The 19,513-nt window shown below is 43.1% G+C and overlaps 1 protein-coding gene across 2 annotated transcripts in view; it reads right to left on the reverse strand.

The window, feature by feature from the left end:
- The window catches only part of PTPRB (protein tyrosine phosphatase receptor type B), a 66,004-nt gene that overhangs the window by 45,195 nt on the left and 1,296 nt on the right, over positions 1–19,513 (reverse strand). For both annotated transcript variants that reach the window (XM_059817008.1, XM_059817009.1), the window contains exons 2-4: positions 19,050–19,442; positions 10,219–10,457; positions 4,413–4,689 (exon numbers count right to left, since the gene is read on the reverse strand). In XM_059817008.1, coding sequence (XP_059672991.1) covers positions 4,413–4,689; positions 10,219–10,457; positions 19,050–19,442 — 909 coding nt within the window. The remainder of the gene's footprint in view (positions 1–4,412; positions 4,690–10,218; positions 10,458–19,049; positions 19,443–19,513) is intronic.

Consider the following 19,513-nt stretch of genomic DNA (forward strand, 5'->3'; position numbering starts at 1 on the left):
TGTAAGCACAAAAACACCCCTGCCTTTTGCAGGAGAAAAAAAAATAACTGAGAGATACAAACCCGGGACTGAGTAACAGGGAATTCCTGACTTATAGTCTTAGCCATCTTCTTATCAAATCATCCAATTTTTTCCTAATTTTCCCTTTTCATAAAACAGTTACCTACTTCACTAGGACTTTTCTGAAGATTAAGTAAAGAAGGTTGATTTCATTGTTCTTATTAAGTACAAATATTCATTTCTTTGTGACGATATGCAACCTAGAAAATCTTTAAAACAGGCTACATGGTTATTTATATTCTTCTTATAGTCTGCCTTTTGAGACGATGATCATAACCATTACATGATTATGGATTATAGGATTATACAGCCTATAGTCAGAGCCATGTCACAGCAGTTGTTCCTACAGATGGCTAATAAATCAGATTTGTCCCAAATAATATGAAATTTACAGGACTGAACACATGGCCAAACCATGCTTCTGGCATTTACAGAGTTACATATTACAATGGAAAAACACTCTACCAGACTGTGTCTTAGAAGGTAGAATTTTTAACCTCTTTTCATTAAAATATTTAGCAATTTTTCTGACAAAAACATATTTACCTGTTAGTTCTCTCAGTACAGGTGGTTTCGATTAGGCACTAACAAAATATAACACTGCAATATTTTTGTAGAAAACAATGTTGAAAATGTCATTTATAGGCCTATCTTAGAAGATATATTTGAAAGCAGGGGAATTGCCAAGTTGTTTTTCATGGCTCTCAAAACCAGTATTTCACATCTGAATTTCAATTCAGAATTGAAATTCATAGATTTAACTGTAATTTAGGATCTGTTCATATACTACTGTTTTTAACTAGAACTTTAATTAGAGACCTAGTCATTAACTGAAAATACACTACTGAAACAAATGGTTATGCTGGCGCACAGACATTTGGAGAATTGAGAACTTAAAAGTATTTTATCTGCAATCAAGAAAGACACAACCCTACCATCTTTTGTCATAGAGTAGCTCTCAGTCACAGAAATAGTTTTACTGAGAACAGTAAAGAAGATAACATGAAAGGACTGACAGGTGCATGTGTTGTCCCAACTTTACAATGTCAAGCATGCTGACTAGTTGTATGGGTTTATGTGCTGTTTTATGTTTATATATTCAAAAAACATAACAAATGGTAAATATTAATCAGAAATAAATATGCAGACTTGTGCCTACTAACAGCTGTAATCTCAGGTTTGCAGTGGAAAATTTATCTGTAGCTCAGAGCTGATAAACGGTGTTATCAGCTTTTTCTTCATTTCCTATTCTACCAAAATAGCACAACTGCCAACACTGTATGTGTGTTTGCATGCCTGTGTATACCTGGCTTATATAGTGCATATGTGATTGTATTTTCCATAATTTTGGAGGACCTATTTCAGTTCTGCTCTACAGCATCAAATACTTGCCATTTTAAATTGATAATCCATAGATCAAAGTTCCTTGAGTAAAAAGATGTAACAGACTCCACCTTAGCAGACTAGTGTGGATTACTGTACCAGAATTCCATATATTATTACATTTCAGACCTATGCATCCACCAGTAAAATAGAAGCTGCTTTTCTACTCAAAGATTCACGAAGGGTCTGGTGTTACTTGAGAGTTTATGCAGTCTTGGTGAGCTGTGTACTTACTCTGTTGGAATACCAAACTTGCAAACAACATAGACTTAACTCATTGTCATAACTATGATTTTAATGTGAAATTAAATACTCAAAAAGCCAAATTAAGTTTGGGATTTGGTCCTCTCCAAGCCTTCACATTACAACTGCAACTACAGTACACATTATTCATCGCTTTCACCTTAAGTCCTTAATCAGAACAGATCACACTCAAAATCTAACAAAATATTTGGGATTTTATTGGCTTAGCTACTCCATCACTTTGTATAAGAAACATGATGAAAAGTGAACTCATAACAGGAACAAGCACATGAAAATTTTAACAGGATTGAATATGAGCAAAAAGTTAAAGTTTCTGAACTAGGTATATAAACGAATCTGCCACTTTCTCTGCGTACATTTATTGTATCAAGACAATACGGATGTTCAAAACCTCATTTTGCAAAAGTAAACACATAAGATGGGATTTCTCTCACTTAACTTCAACCATCTAAACTTCGGGTGCCTGGTTTAACCTAGGCTCCTTTTACAGTCAGTGGAGAAAGCTGGGCACCTCCAAAGGACAGCTTAGCCCATCTTTCTTAGACAAAGAGCTCAGGAAGGGAACCTCACTTAGTACCAAGGTCAGACATCATATTTTTAGACGGCCCATGATAGCTCAGTTCCGCTACCATTCAAATCAGTGGGAATTTTGTTTACAATATGGCTGAAAATATTGCTCATATTTCCATATTCACAGGATAGTTTCCAGGAACACATACCTATGGACATTCAGACTCAGTAGATCGTAAAACAAAACTACTGACATCAAGTCGCAAAGGAACAGGTGAAAAAGAGCTTCCAGAAAACCGATTTAAAATGCTGCCCCTAGTGGAAACATATGGAGGAATAATCCTCCCTCGTTCTGCACTGAAACGCAGCCCTGTACAACAGGGGTTGTTGAGGGGCATAAAGAACCCTATATATTTTTTAGAAAAAAATAAACGGACAAATTTTGGAGCTAACTGCATATTTTGAACACCATCAAGCAATGCAACTGGTGTGTTTGAATCAAGGGAAGCAAGGAACCACGGAGCAATCTGAGCAGCTGTCTTTGCAGGAAAGCTCCACGGTTCCTCTATTCTTATTTCATGCTTTTGACTGATCTCTGATATCCAAAATCCAAAAAAAAGCCTCACTTCAACTATGGTCCACTAGTTTGCAGTATTTCAACTGAAACTTTAATCAGTCTTTTCACTCTGATGTCAGCTACATAATATGACTATATCAGCAGTTGCTTCCAATCACTTTTACCATCTTACAGTCTTGCAAAATCTATTTACTGATAAAAAAGTAATAAATGAAATGTACTAATTACTGCCTAAATGATTATGCATTAATCAAAGTGCAGTCTAAAGTGGTATCTTTTTCTCTACTTCGACACAAGTGTTCAATAATAGATCTCTACTATCCAGCAACAGTGGTGATTTATACCTGTCACTCTGACAACGGTTGATTTATTCTTTCAATTTTCAAATTACAAGTCACCAATATTAAAAAGTTTGCATGATGCATGACACGTATTTAAATCACTGTCTGCATAGAAACCATTCCTCATTTTTACCAAGTGACATGACTTGTGCTTACTGTATACCAGAAGACTTGTCACTAGACTTTTTTTAACTTGAGTTATCAAAGCAAATTAATGGAGAGTATTTAGTGCATTTGCATGCTTAATGCAGGGAAAAAGGTCTGACAGTAAATGATGTCTCTGAACTGGTAATTGTTAAGTATTTGGTTGCTGTAATCTTCAATACTAATACTGCAAAGTACCTCTCCAAAACTAACACTTTAGCAGCAAATCATGGAGGCATTTAATGATGGACCTCATTTAAGACATCTCTGTTTTGAGTCTTACCACCTGTTTTGAGTCTTACCTCTGTTTTGAGTGTTTACCACCAGTAAGAGGTTGGACAACACTATATTTCATCATCTTTAAAAAAAACTAACACAGGTAGAAAGAGTCCAGTTCTGTCACTGCAGCTGGTGGCTCTGTGTCGTCCATTGCTTCACAGCTGAGTTGTTCACATGCACACACAAACACACATGATGAAAGACCGCTTTCCTTGGCAGCAGTCTGGCAGGCTGCTCGAACATTTTTACAGCCAGTTATGGATGTGACACTGCAAGTGCTCTGCACACAGTTGCCCATCATAACACCAGTTATATTCAAGGAAAACGTAAAAGCAAGAAGTTTCAGCCTTACTTTCTCACTTTTAGACTCTGGTTAGAGAGAACAAAAACATAGAAATGGCCTGAAACAGTAAGTTACCCTTGAACAGGATCTACCTGCCATGAAATAGATTCTGTTTTAAAGACAGTAAATAAGCTGTCACCTGAGGAACTACGGAGCCAATAGGTTTGCATGAGCACAAAGGATGTTACGGGCTATACTTCTTAAAGCATTCTGCTGGATGGCAGCTTAAGGGGTCAAGAAGCGGCAGAAACTTACTCCCAGCACTGACCTACTCTCCGCACAGCACCTTCTCCTTTCAAGCCTGCTGGGTTAACTTTTGGCAGTGGTTATTTCTGGCAGCGGGGTAAAGAGAACTCAAGCACTGGACAGCTATGTTCAGCACACACTGTAGGTTTACAGCAGCTGTAAATGCATCACCCTCCTCCTCTTACAGCCGGCTGAAGCAAGGGGACTGGAAGGAAAAGCCCGGCGTCCCTCCCGGAGCACCTGCCGTGCCGAGCTCCGCCCGTACCTGTCTGCACGGAGATGTTGACAGCCTCCCCGCCGGCGAGCGGCTCGATGCGGAGGTGGTACCAGGTCCCGGCCTGCAGGCCCCGCAGGCTGCAGCCGTAGGAGCCGTTGCCCGTGGGGGCGGGCTGGCAGCCGGCCGCCTCCCCGTCCTCGGAGCGCCCGGACAGGCTGAAGTTGCAGGCGCGGCCCGCGGCGCCCCACCGCAGCCGGACGCTCTGCCCGGCGACGCGCCGCTCCGTCAGGTTGGCGCTGCATCCCGCCGCCTCCCCCGGCGCGGCCTGCGGAGAGCGGGGAAAGCTCTGAGAGACCGGCCGGGCTCCGCCAGCCGCCGGCGCCCCCCGGGGCCCACCCCCCAACCCCGTCCCCGCTGCATGCTGTGCCGGTGCGGGGCAAACCCGCCTGTGCCCGCCGGGCTCGGCTGGAACCTGCGAGGGGCGACCCCGCACCGCCACCCCCAGCCGCTCACCTTGGTCAGGGCCAGCGCCGTCCACAGGGCGAATCCCGCTCCATAGCTCAGCATCGCCGACAGTTTTTAACCCCGAAAACCCTCGCGGGGAGGGGAAGAGGGGAAGGGGGGCGTCGGGGGTGGGTGCGGGGTTGGGAGGGGGGGTATGGAGAAGCGAAGTGGCCGCGGCGGGCCCCGGGGGCCCCCCGCTCCCCGCCGGGCTCCGCGCGGCGGCCGCCGAGCCCTCTGCCGGGCCGCCCGCTTGCTGCATGCGCTCGGGGCTGCCCCGGCCGCCTCGCCGCCTCCCTGTCACCGGGGTGGGGTGGGGGGGCTGCCAGCCGCCCGCCCGCTCGCGGCTGAGGAGGAGCGGAGGAGGCGGGGGAGGCGGCCGCCGCTTCCCACGCTGCCATTCTGACCCGGGCTGACTCTGCCGGAGCCCTTCCCGCCGACTTCCGCAATCAAGAGGCGATTTCCTCGGTCTCGCTGCGGGGGGCGAAGCGCGTCGACCCGGGACCCGCCGGGACCCGCCGGGACCCGCCGCCCACCGCCGCCCCCTCGCCCCCCGCTTGGGGGGGCGGCGGCGGGTCCCGGGGTGCCGCCCCTCGCTGCTGGTGGGTCCCACCTTCCTCCCGGCTCCTCTCCCACCCCACATCCCTTCCTTCCTCGCTGCTTCCTCCCTATGTCGGCTCTCCCCTGGGGCTTCTCTGCCCGCGCTCCTCCTGGATCCTGGGGGCCCCTCGCCCCCTCAGGCTGTGCCGTTGTTGGAGGGGGCAGCAGCGCTCCCGCCTCACACCGGCTGCACCTCACTGGACGCCACCTTACCTTGCCTCACGGCTGCCTCGCCTCGCAACCGCCTCTCCTTGCTCCTGCCTCGCCTCATGCCTGCCTTGCCTCACGTCTGCCTTGCCTCGTGGCTGCCTCGTCTCATGCTTGCCTCGCCTCATGCCCACCTCACCTCACCTCACGCCTGCCTCACTTCATGGCCACCTTGCCTCACATGCCCCCTTCTCCTCATGCCTGCCACCCCTCATGGCTACCTCGCCTCATGCTCGTCTCACCTCACGCCTGCCTCGCTTCATGGCCACCGCACCTTGCATGCGCTGCTTCTCCTCATGCTGCACCCACCCCATCTCCTGGCCCACCCTCCTCTTGGCCTCAGCCATCGCTAAACCGCCATTCCGGCGCCCGTGTCCCAAACAGTGACATTTTTAGGGGTTAGCTGTGGACCTCCAAAGCCTCTGTCCTCTCCCTGGCCCTGCAGCACTGCGACCGGAGGCAGTGCAGCAAGGAGGCTCCCGGCAGACCCCGACACCAAGCTGCTGCCCACAGCCCCGTGCACCAGCGGAGGAGTAGCCTGTCTGTCAGCGGCCAAGTTATCTCAGCTTTTTGTTTTGTTCCGCATCGACTTGTGTCCTTGAAACAATTCCTTCCCACATCCTCTGAATATCTCCCAAGCTAAAATTACACACACCACAGAAAGCAAGAAAGTCTCCGTTTTCAGACTGCACCAAACGAGCTGTGCGCAACTCCGAATTGGCTGCAGCCACAGCACAGCTTTCCGTTTCTGTCGTGCATGCCCATTTCCTTCTTGTTCAGGTTTCAGCCTCTTAAAACTCACGTATACATGTATGTGGGGTGGGGTGAGGGAGAAGAAATGTAGCCAGAAGTGTTTCGGACCTTCAGATACTCACATAGACAATAATCTAGCAGCCATGGGGTAAATTTGAGATTGCATAAAGGGGGAGGAATTTGACACTTACTTTCTTCAATGGGAATGGCACTTTTCTGCATCTTTCTGTACTGTATGATGCACGTGGGATTTTAACTTTTAAAAGCAGCACCTCAAGCAAATTCAACACCATCTCTGTTTCACTTTTGCCCTATTTTAGGGAGAAAAATGTGCTAGGGTTTATAAATGTTAGTCTGCCCTTTAGGGGAGCTGCTGCTGTAGGATTTTTTTGGGCATCAGCCTGTCAAACAAGATACAAGTGTCTGAAAAACCTTAGCTCTCATTCTTCCATTCAGAAACCGAAGGTCTGAGCACTCATGGGTGGTACCTGCACCTATGGAAAGCTTCATCTGTCCCCGCTCCATGCCTGGTCCTAGGGACTTGGCACTGAAAGTGTTGGGCTCGGGATGATTGATAACTTTATGAACATCACCTGAAGTGATGGTATAAATATGTGTTGATTATTATGCTGTTGTCAAGCACATTGCAGAACAAGATCTCCCTTGGAAGAGATGTTTTATGCACTTCAGACAAAAGGAGGAACTGTGCCCCAAAGAGCTAATACAATGATAAACAAACCATTGATGGAAAACACAAGGTGTGTGTATTAGACCTAAACGGGGACTAAAATGACACAGGTGTCTTGTAATCAGTTCAAGGAGAGAGAGTTTTACAGTGTGAATTCATCTTTAGATGATTGTGCTTTTCGGGCCTAATGGCATAAACACACCTACATTTTTCCAGCACTGGAGAAGAGCAAATCTGAAGGCTTATCGGGATGTTTGGATTACTTGAAACCCCTCTCTGAAAATGACAATATTCGGAGTAACCTGCCTTTTCTTGGCAAGTGGAGGTCACAGTGTAAGGATTTTTGAAAACATCCATAATCTGAATTTGCAGGAAAGATATAATTCAGATACGTAGGTGTAAGTTAGTTAAGTAGATGCAATATGTTAAAGGGAAGAAAAAAACCAACAGTGCGAAGTTACAAAATTCAGGAAAGAAATTGAACCTACCACAAGTATAATTTAAAGACTCTTGGAAATGTTTGTCGTCTCTTCCAGCTAACATAAGATAATGTGTGGAGAAAACGGATGTTGCTGCTTCTCAGCAGTGCCCATAATTTAGAAGTTCCTACTTTATCAGTCTTATTCTTGCTACTGTAAAATCTTTTAAACTACCTTTTTCTATTAGTAGGAAAGTACTGGTTTATTAAGGGTTTTGCGACTTCTTTATGTACGTTATCCAGCAGAAAGCTGCTGTAAGGGTAAGGTCTGACAAAGATATCTGTGCCAGCACTGGAATAAAACAGGAGGGGTCCATCATTCACTGCTGGCAATATATTGATATAGAGTAGCCAACATAATACAAGTAATTATTTCCAGACTGAATAAATTGAATAAATGAGCTTTTAGCGAATCAGCAGTCACACAGCCTTTAACACTTACTGATCTGTGTGGCAAGCCAAGAAACTCATTAAAAAAGAAAAAAGAAAAAAAAAAAAAAGAACTGGAAGTGAGTTTTGGGAGTGGCCGGACGTGTCTCTAATAGCAGGCTCCAAAGTCCCTTTCAGACACTTTCCCAAGGTTTCCTGACTTTTTTTTTTAACACCAACCTCTCTCTCTGTCTCTCTAATCAAGAGGAAATGGGCTTTGCATAGCTTTTGTCATGGTTTGAAAGTGCAAGCTGCAGTTTTACTTGAAATCTAAGGCTGCTCTAAACCAAATATTTTGTTCGATTGAAGTGTCACCATTGTCCCCCCAAAAATGGGTATGCTCACAGCCAAATAACATCAAGGCTTTACTTCTACAAACAAGAGGACTTAGTCTGGGCAAATGCAGTTCATATAAGGTATTGTCTTCCTAACAACAATACTCAGTGCTTACTTAGTCTATGTGTTTTCAAAGTATCATGTTAAATCCGGTTAATCCGTTAAACGTCCCTGCTAGTTTGACAAAAATGTTTTTAACTCCACTCTAAAGACAGGGAAGCAGAGATGGAGGCCAAAGATTTTAAGTTAGTGTGTCTAAATTGGTGTATCTAGATTCAAATGTCCAGACCCAGCTGCAGGCTCTAAGGCACAGATATTAATGAATTCTTTTTCATGGATATGCTTAGAGTGCTTATCATCAGGATTCTGGTTTGAAAGCTTTGACCTGAGCAACTTGCTCAGTGTAAATCATGTGAATCAGGAGGTGAACTGGGGAAGGAACACAGGAGGCAGTAGCTTCAGTTCAAATGGTGCCATTTCTCTAGAACTGGTGGGATTATTTAGTAGGAGTGCTGGAGGCAGTTAGGGTAATACCAGATTATGTAGGACATTTCCATTTGAAGGAGACTGGTATTCTGTGCAGGAGGTATGCATATGGACAGAGGGCACGGGGAACAAGCTCAGCCTGCCTGCACCAAGCCAGAATAATCATATTTTAAAAGAAATGTCTCCATCAGCTATGGAACGGGGTGCAGTGCATCCATCATTGGCTCAGTATCTTCCCCTCATCAGCACTAGAACAGCGGTGTCAGAGTCTATAAACCTTCAAATTGGTTCTTTGGGTCAACATAGTCCTGGGTGACACTACTGCTCCTTTCTCCCTGTCTCTAGTGATGTTGGTCAGACCAGATTGTACAGATTGTTCTGTCCACAGCCCTTCCAAATACAAAACACGTTTCTTAGTCCTATCCACAGTAACACTGACACCCAAAGTAGTAACTGAAACAACATGTTGGCCTGCCCCAATACACTGAGTGCAGTGTGGTCTCCTGGAGAAGAAGTCACAGGGAATTTAGGGATTTTCAGTTCTAAACCACTATGTGTTGATAGTGATACAGTGAACAATAACATCCTGCATGCTTTAGCTCTATCTGCCCGTGCACATTTTGCCCATGGTGATTCCAGATCTGCTCTCAGATTACTTAACTGTGCCTCACAGAAAAGGAAGACTGGAAACTGATGCGGAGGTACTGAATGCCCACTGTTAGCTCCTTCCGTGGATGGGGCTGGCATCCCTGCTCCCCTCCTTTGCCAGGGCTGTTTGTGGTTGGTCAGAGCAGAGATCAAGAAGCAGCTGTGTGTCTCCACTCTACCTATTAGTCAGTAGATAAGCTGACCAGGGTCAAGGCCAGGGTTCCTTGTAAGGCAAGTTAAAGCATTCAGATTTCATTTGCTTTGATTTGTAAACCATGTATGTAATTTTAGGACTCAATTATCCTCAATAATGTCATAAAACATACTGTGGTTCTTAGAGCGTGATTAGAGCTAGACCCTCATGTCGTGCAACAAGTGCAAGCCTAAGTCACTGAGAGCAGATACCCAGGCTCCTGTGGCTCCTGCCACATCTGTGAGCTGTCCATCGCTCCTCACATATCCTGAGCATTTCCCTCGAGCTTAGAGATTTTCCCAATGCATTTTGCACACCAGGATTGTGCTGTACAGAAGAGGCAGAATTTTTCTGCAGCTGTGCTTCTAGCAAAGGGCACTATCAGGATGAACAAAGCAACCCATCAAAATAAAGAACAAAGCTTAGTCCTGTAGCTGTTTTTTTTAGTCCATGAAACATCCACCTGTAATAGCTATCAGGCTCCACAGAGTGGAGCAGGTTTAATAAAAATCAATCAATAATTCTTCTGCCTTACCTCTTCTGTAGTGCTCGAGTATTGAAGAGTAGTTGTTAGACTCCAGGATTTCTCTGTTATTGCAGATTTCAAGTCAAAGGAGAGGTTTTCAATGAGATTTTTACTGAAGTGTTCAGTCACGTTTCTGATGAACATCTCTGTGCTACTCTTCAGCAGATTTTCAGGCCTAGAGGTAACAGCGTTGAAAGGGGGGGATGTAGCTCTAGTACTCCATACTGAAGTGTCTGCATCTTGGACATCTAAGACAAATAAAGGAAAGTAATTAAAATCAGCTCTACATTTTTATAAACAATTCTTTAGATGCCAATAAATGTGGCTGATACAACTCCTAAGTAGTTTAAGTGCATATGTCAGTTATTTGTTTTCAGTATTTTGCATCAGTACCAAAATCTGTGCAAAACAAAAGCAGAAAAGATTTCCCTGAACGTTCCTACCATTCATTTTAAATACAAAAATCATCAATTATTCTGAAGTGAAGAGAAAGGTTGTACTTTGTCATTAACAGCACAATGTTTTCACTCGTAGCTTTTTCACTTGCTTGAGTCTGTCAAACAGCACAGTTTCAGCTTTATATGGTCAACATCCTCCCCCTTTGTAAGTACATGGGCCATATCCTCATCTGCCTTTTATTGGTGTAAGTTCAAATATGGCTTTGTTCAAGATAATTTTTCAAGATAATTTGTTCAAGATAATTTTTTTTGTCCAAGATATTTGTTCAAGATAAGTTCCTTGTGCCCACATGGGACATTCCTCTTGCATTTTTAAATCAGTCCCATGCAGAGACCATGCTAACCCTTGACTGCTCGCTTCCCAAGGTTCAGCTAACAATCATATCAGTTAACTGAAGTGTCTGCAAATATAATGGTGGATTTGCTTTTTTAGTCACGTATCCTTCAGAGAATGCCAAAGTTGCAATTAGAGTGCAGGAAAGATTTTACTACACATTTTTCCTCCACATTTTCATAGCTCTTCCTCCCCATTGGTATGTATTTAATATCCTTTCTTTGTGGCTGTGAGGGCAGGGTTCAAGCTCTGGTGGCCTCTACATCTGGTAGCATCACATTTCAGCTAAGCGATTGGAATTACTCAATGGCCCCTTCTCCTCACAAAAAGCTGCCCTGCTGTTGCTGGAGCACAGCTAGTGTGCATTGGCGCATCGCCCAAGACACTTTGTCTGTCCTTGAACTGGGGTCTCCAGCATGACAGAACCTTGTTTTGCTGCTGAGCCACTGGGCTGGTTGCCATTTATAACAATTTTAGCTCACAAACGCTCTAAAAAAAATGTAATGATTGGGTTAAATTGCAGCAGAAGCTTCCAAATGTAATTACTTGGTGTGCAATTACGATGTCTTAGCAGGCCAATGTGTGATTACCTCTTACCCAAAGGATCAGTGGGTGAGCTTCCATGAAGTCAACATGATGGGGTTTTTTGTATATGTATAAATATATATATGAACATGTTTATATAAAGAAGCTTGCAGTACTCTCATTTGCATCCAGAAATAAAAGTGAGATTGCAAGCCCTTGTAAGAGACACTTTCATACACGTGTTGCCTGTGCTTGACAGCACAGTGCGTTCACCTGCTATGTGGTTTTGGATGCTCTTAAATAGGATCAGTTTGCTGGAATGGGTTGATACCCAGATTAAACGTTTCTCCTCCTTTTATCTAACTGTGCTTCTCTGGGAATAAAAATCTCCAAGTCTCTATTTAATTACAAAAAATGTTGATCAAATATTTTTCCAAATCAAGGCACTGAAAACAGTACTACAAATCTAATTCTGCCCTCTCTTACAGCTGTGCAAAGGGTTTCATCAAACCCTCACGTCTGGTCCAACACTGCGTGATCATCCTCGGGCTGCTGCATTTGCAAAATCCCCTGCAGAATGCCTATGGTGCAGAGTCTGCTGTGGGCCTATGTCACATACCTTCATGGCCCCCCCCGAAAAGGACAGGGGAGATTCTGGCAGGGGCAGCCCTAGGCTCAAGCTTTGTCAGCTGCTGAAATAAACCCATTAGCTGACACAAGTCCAGACGTAGTCTAAATTGCATGTCAGTCATCGTTTCTGGGGATGTCCTGTTAGTCGGGGGCCTCTGAAAGTCTGCGGTAGGCAACTAGAAATGCTAGCCCCAAGGACTTGGAAAGAATTAGGCCTGCTGGCTCTGTGCCTCTCAGATATCTCCAAGTTCAGCAGGAAGTAGAACTTACTGATAGAAATACAGCTAAAAAAAAGTACATCTGAGTGGTCAGCAGCCGCTTAGAAAAAAAGGCCACTTGGTTGGGTTCCTAAATATAGATTTACACACCCAACTTAAAAACACATAAAAAAAATCTTGGCTTTATTTATAGACAAATAGCAGCACTTCCAACAGGAAGATGTTTGTGTTCCAGTGCAATTGTGCTTTAGGAAAGCTGCTGCTCCATAAAAGGGAAGCTGGTGCTGCCAGCGACATTTATGGGACTCAGCAGCCAGGGTATAACCAGCATTCCTGGTGCAGGAGCCAAGGGGGGAGCTTGAACCTCCTGGAAGGGAAATGCTTGGTCCTCAGAAATGTTCCACCAGCCCGAGGGGGGTACCATGAACAAGCATTTGGTCACTGCACATCCCGACTCCTCTTCCTAAGCTCGGGGCTACCCTGGGTTTCCAGTTAAAAAATCTTTCCCAGCAAAGACTGACAACAGTCTATTACCTGTAATCTATAGATGGAAATGGCTTGTGCACAGCACTATACCATACTCAAACTTCAGATATACGCACCAGCACTTTCCATGTATCCTACATTGGACTGACTAATATGGTTCATATATATCCTTGCTTTAAGAAAATCAGGATCCGGGTTTATATTCTCTTTCTACGGAAAGTTACTATCATCCTAGCACAAGGACTCTCATAGCCCTTCTTCAATAGCAGACACTTATAAAAGAAAACTGCGTATTATAAGACCCAAGCACAACTTGACTTCCAAATTTTTAAACCAGAAAAAACTCACCTCCTGGCTGGACATCAGTAAAGTACACAGAAGTCTCAACAATGGGATTTTTCAGGAGTGTTTAGCATTGTTCTAGCAGTCAGTCTCTTTGGAAATCAGTCATAAAACTGTTCATGGGAACAGAACTGCAGTGCTGACACTGATGTTGATCACTAGTGGCTGAATGATATACAGTGTGTGAACATACCATTGTAATCATCAGTAGCACACCCCGGAGAAATTATGACATTCTGGCTAGGCATATATTTCATCCATGGGGTGTACTGCAGACTGCATCCATCTGCACAGCAGCAGGCCACTTACAAGAAAAGGAAATCCATACATTTTGCATGTATGATGAGCAAGAGTGCTGATTAGTTGTCAAGTACTGAGGAGCCTACAGTGGTGCCTTCAGACTCAGACGAGCCGGCATGGTGCAGCTTTCTGAAATAGCTTGCATTGTACCAATCTGCCTACCCTATTAAAGCACAGTTTCAGAAAACTAAGGCTGAACTGGTAGTGAAACATAAATGAATCAAATATCTATTGTGCAAGAAAAAATTCTCTGTAGGACTGCATCTAACTCACTGACAGCAGAACTTGAAACTAGAAGAGGTTGTTTTAAGATCTCTGTATGTGCAGAACAAAATGAATTATCTTTTTAGCTGTCTAACTACTTGTAAACAGACTGCAAAAATAAAGACTCTATTTAAAAAAACATACTTCAGATTTCTGTTGTACGTAAGAGTGTGACAGAAGAACAAAATCCAGCAAATGTCCTTTCTTTCCCATGGTCAATGTAGACCTTTTAAAAACTGCAAAATCTATGCTACTTGAAAAATGTTTACTACCTTTATCTGAAATGTTGTAGAAGTTAGTGGTGTTTGTATCTTATGTCAGAGAGGTCGAATGTCTCCAAACTCCAGTCTAATCCTGAGCTGCTCTTTTATTTGCTTGTTTTTGAAATGCTGAAGTAGCCACTTAAAGGCGTTTTCAGTACCAGTGGTAGCAGAACATCCCAGATAACTATGGTGATAATACGATAGCTCTGTCAGCCCTATTTCTGACACTCTGCATAGCCCCAGCTCACCCTGAAGTGGATTTTTGGTCACTGAAAGGTATCTAGATGCCATTAACTCCATGGACTACATCTCTACTGAAGAGAGCTCAGAAAGATAGCTACTATGTAGACACCTAGGACTTGGTTCCGTTGCCTAAACATAGTTGCAATCTGAACTGCCTTTGGGCATCTGAGACATCTGCTCAGGGCTCTAATAGCACCTATGGGAGACCTATGTCTTTCTGGGTAGGCAGTCAGAGGTGATATCCTGGAGCATCTCAAATGGCAAAAAGCACCTATGTTGAGATAAGTGAAATAAGCCCTTCCTTCAGACACCAACATTTAGACACCTAGAAGCTGAAACCCAGTGCAGCTTCTACACAGTGATCCATACAAAATAAAGGGAGAGAATGTGATTGTGAAAATTACCAGTATAGTTGTCTGGAATTGGCGTCTTTTTTAGCACTCGCAGCAGCAGATGAAATAGTAAAGCAGGACTTGCCATCCTCCTGGTTGCTCTGGTAAGCTGTTCATATTGTTCCATTTTTTCCCTATGATAGTAGCTGAGCTGATTTTGTTCTATACTCTCTGCACTGTGGCTCACTGACACTTTGAAAATTTACGAAAACCAAAGATCTAGGCTACACTGCAGATTTTTTCATTTCTTTTTACAAAATGTAAGAACACATTTATCTTTCAGCTTCTGTCAGTATGCTATTGGACTGTGTACAAGGTCTTGTAATTATGTCCAAGGATATAACATTGATGCCTTTCTTTTTCCAGGTGGAGCTGAGCAGAAGTGGTCAGCCATGTATTGCTTTGACCAAAGAAAGAAGATTCAGGTAACTTTTGGTATTTCATGGGTTCACACAGACGTTAGCAAACTCTTTTACTTACAGAATTCTATAAAATAATGATTCAGGGAGATAAAAATGGGTTTGAGTGAATGTTTTTTAGGGAAAAAGTTTTGGGTCAACTTGAAGGTGGAATGAAAATTCTTACTGTTCTAATTTATCCTGGAGAAATTTGTAAAGGTTACACACACAAAAATCTGACCTCTTGTGAACCTATGGATGGATTGTTGCAGTCATTACAAACACTAAAGGTGTGGAAAAATTAAGGCCCAGAGATATTAACATGATCGCAAAAATGAGTAAGAGTTGCTGCCTTTTCTGTGCTTCTGCCACCTTTCTTTGATGTTCTTCCGCTTTCCCAAGAGTGCCAAGAAGATGCACGTGTCTTCCCTTACCATGTTCTGCAGTTGCTACTGCTGCTCCAGTGGTTCAGAGCGTGCTCTGAGTGTGCACTGCTCTGGTCTCTTCCACCCTCCATTTCACCCACTGAAGTGTCAGCAGTGGGGTGTGAACTCAGTAAGCTCAGGTTCTGATATGAAGCAGGCAAACTGAAAATGGGGTAAGGGGAAGAGAGAAGCCCAGATGAAAGAGAAGATACAGGGCCAGGAACTCAGGTAGAAAAGGAGGAAGGACAGCGGAGGTAACAGTTTGAACGTCAGATGGCACATCAGACTTTGGCTCATACATAGTATCTGATATTTTGTCTATTTTAGACTGCAAACAAAACAAGAGATAAAAAGATACTGTATTTGTTATTTGAATACCTTGTCCAACTTGTTTTATATCTTTGAAGATCCCACTATAGTTCTTAAGTACTTGGCACATAACAGTAAGCAATAAACCATTGTCATCCACAAAATCAGCTACTCTTTCGAATGGGGCTTTGTCTTGATAGCCACAGTTCCAGGGTTTTGCAGCTACAATTACTTCAGGAGATATCCCTACTATATATGATAGGGTAGAAGAGAAACACAATGCAGAGCATCATATTACAAAACAGTTCATGTCACCTTCTGCATCCAGACTGCTCTACAGGCTGTGTGACAGTCTCTAGATCTCAGGGAATACCTGCAGCATACAGCTTGGACTTGTTTCTCCCTATTTGAAGTCATTCTCCACTTAACGAAATATTTTTGGTCTGCAGTGGTTTTGAGGTTTGTTCGTAATATTCGAGGTGCCACATAGCATTGCCTCTGTTCTCTACTTGGATATTTTATAGAAACTAACCTACCCAGAACAAAAAAAGCTTGTAAGAACTGCTTACACAACTCAGAAGTGACAACAGCATTAGTGTGTCAGCATTAGCAGTGCTCTGGGTGCTTTCCAGACGTACGAGAGGAGACGGGGCTTGTTCCACAGTTATTGTTTGCATGCAATAATTTTTGCTCTTTTCAGTCATCCAGTCTTCTACCCCTTCACCTCCCCCATGTTTTCCTCCGCCCTGTCTTCATTCCTGTCCCTTCTCCTGGATCTTGGGCTTAGACAAGCTCTGATCCCAACAGCCAGCTAGTGAAAAGAAGGCCTTAGCACTATAGAGACTATTCCTCTCTCTGCCCAGAATCTCCTCATAAATTTGATGAAAACTGAAGTCTCACCATCTCAAGGCAGATTGAGATGGCCCTCGTGGCCCTTCTTCATGTTAGCTGTTTCAGCCAGAAGCCAGATTCAACCACGGGTTTGTGTGAGAAGGACTGCCTGCTGTTAGATTTAAAGCGATCTCTGACTGAACAGAGATGGGATACATATTTAAACTGATCTTCATTTCCAGAAAGAGTCATTTAGGTTGGGATTGTAGCAAAAAATGTATATCCAAACACATCTCCGATGGCTGATTTGAAATCCAAATCCAAGCTCAGACTTTCTCCAGGCTCAGAAAAATCATGCTTGACATTTGAGTTAGATCCAGAATAAAAGGTAGTTACAGTTGTTGGGTTTGGAGCTTGTACTATATCTGGGCTGATAAGATGTTTGGGATGCAATTCAGTGAGTTACTCCTTTGCCAAAATATCACTATTTTTATGAGTACTATGAAAACAAAGGGCAAATTATATCAAAATACGGCGTTAGTCAGGAGCAGAAAAACTTACAGTCATTTCAGCTTCAAAGACTTCGCTCAGTTTTTACTATCTTAGGTAAATATAGACTGAATATGTTATTTTAGGCTGATCCACTGCTGCTTTCACTGAAAATAGAGATATGTTCCTGGAAGACTAATTTTACGCATTCAACATTGAAAAATTTGACATGCATACGGATGTCAAGACTAGCACTGCGGGCATTAGATCTTGTTGTTGTTGTTATTATTATTATTATTAATCTTGTTGCACTACTTCAACTCCTTGTGAGTTTCTTATATACCTGGAATTCTTAGTTAGGTATTGAGGATCATAATGTACGGTTGATTTCTCAGCAGAGCTTCCCAGAGCTGTCAAAAAGGAGATAACTGACACAGTGAGACTCTTAAAGTGGATCTACAGACCTGTCTATGGAGACAATTTCCAGAAAATTAAGGTAAATTCATTAAAGGACTGAGCACAGTAAAGAGATGAGAAGGTGCTTTAATACCCCATGACAATTGTCTTAGTACTCATTGGTCTTAAATTGCTTCTCCTCCGAGGATGATTAAGACAAGGATACAAGGTTACTTTAACTCTCTTAGGCCACACTTCATCCAGCTGTCTAAAGAAAATAACACTGCTTGCGTACCTCATCTTAACTTTTCATGGTGACTTTGAATAAGAAAGCCATACTCACCCTATACACAGGACTTCAAATGATTTTGCCTTTTTAATCTCTAAAATATATGGGAGGGCTGGAATGGCATCTTGGCCAGTTTTCCATTCCCTGATTATGCAAGCTGTCCTTTCAGAGCTCTACTCAGGTGAGTAGTGCTGCTGCTGTGAGTAGAGTTCTGCAAGTGCAAATGTGCTGAAAAAAAATGGTACCCTGCCTTACAATGAATGGGAGGTTAGAAAGGTTAGAAAGAACAAGGATTTGTTTTAAACATTCTGAAAACTTGGCCATATGCAAAAGTATTGAGTCATAAAACATTTTTTTTAATCCTGTAAAGACAAGAATAAATTGTGTGTTCCCCAATAAAAAGCTTAACTCTGCAGGTTGTTCTTATTTACCATGAAGAACTGCTTAATAGTGTGCAAGAAGAATGTCAACAGGATTGTCAGGAAGGATTGACAACAGGACATCAAGGAAAGTGTTATTAAGTAGTATTCAAACCATTCTACCTTCCCTTTTGCTATGGATATGGAAACATAACCACACAGGCGTATCAACACTTCTATAAGTACACGCACCTACCCATGCATCTCAAAGTGCTGTTGCAAGAATTTCTGAGATTTTTGATTCAGTTCATTATTTTCAGGATTTTGAGTGTTCTCATATACATTGCATCTAAGGGCAAAGCGACACTGTGTAAACACGTGAATGTGTAAGCCATATGTCTGTTCTAATCATGCATTTGGGTTAATCAGAGAAATAATGGTGCGCATATTTGATTTTCAGATGTCTTGTTGCTCTTGATAGATTGAATCTGGATTTGTATGATAAAATGAATGGGGATGAAAAGGACTTGTATACATCCATATTTTTAACCACTAGGAATTAGTTCCCTCAATTCTGTTTAAAAGTGAAAAAGAAAATGATACAAGAATAGTGAGCTGAGCTTACACATAAGCACTTTGATCCAAAGATTGGGAGTAGAGAAAAGGAGAGACATCCTGAAAATATAAAATGGCTAAAAAACCCCACCAGTTTTGAGAAAGACAGTACTCATGCCAGCTGTTCTTTTTATGGTTCTCTAAACTCTTTTCAACTATGAAAAACTTTTTTCTGTATGAATAAAATATCATTATTTTTAACATTTGAGTTAGCATAAAAGAGATATTTTTGTTACCAAAACTTCCAGGATACTTCCTTGAAGGAGTAGCTCACCTTGCTTTGAGCACAGATTTACATAAACAGGTTTTCCCGTCTCGCTGGCTTCTAGCTGCATCCATGTATGAAGGTATTTCTTACTCTGCTTGGCCATTACCTTCTGACCTTGCTTTGTGAGAAAGAGCGAGCTGTTGGCCACCTTCAGGAGCCCATCCTCCTCGTGGCAAGTCCACCTGACTGCGTGGGGACAATCAACAGTGATGCTGCGAGATGACAGGGCAGAGCGTGTAGAGATGCTCAGGCACTGGGCAGATTTCACATGGAGGAGCCTGTCATCTGCCGTCCACTGCCACTGCTGGTTGAGGTTGGTCATATTGCACTTTTCCATAATGACTCCTCTCTTTTCTGAAAGACACTGCTGTTTCTGGACATGGATAATCAGAAACCCTTCTGGAAGAGGAAAATTCCAGAAAAATACAACAGATTACACATGGTTATTTAACAAAAAGCAAATTCTTTAT

The sequence above is a fragment of the Gavia stellata genome, chromosome 4 (genome assembly GCF_030936135.1).
Source record: "Gavia stellata isolate bGavSte3 chromosome 4, bGavSte3.hap2, whole genome shotgun sequence".
In the NCBI taxonomy this organism is placed as follows: domain Eukaryota; kingdom Metazoa; phylum Chordata; class Aves; order Gaviiformes; family Gaviidae; genus Gavia; species Gavia stellata.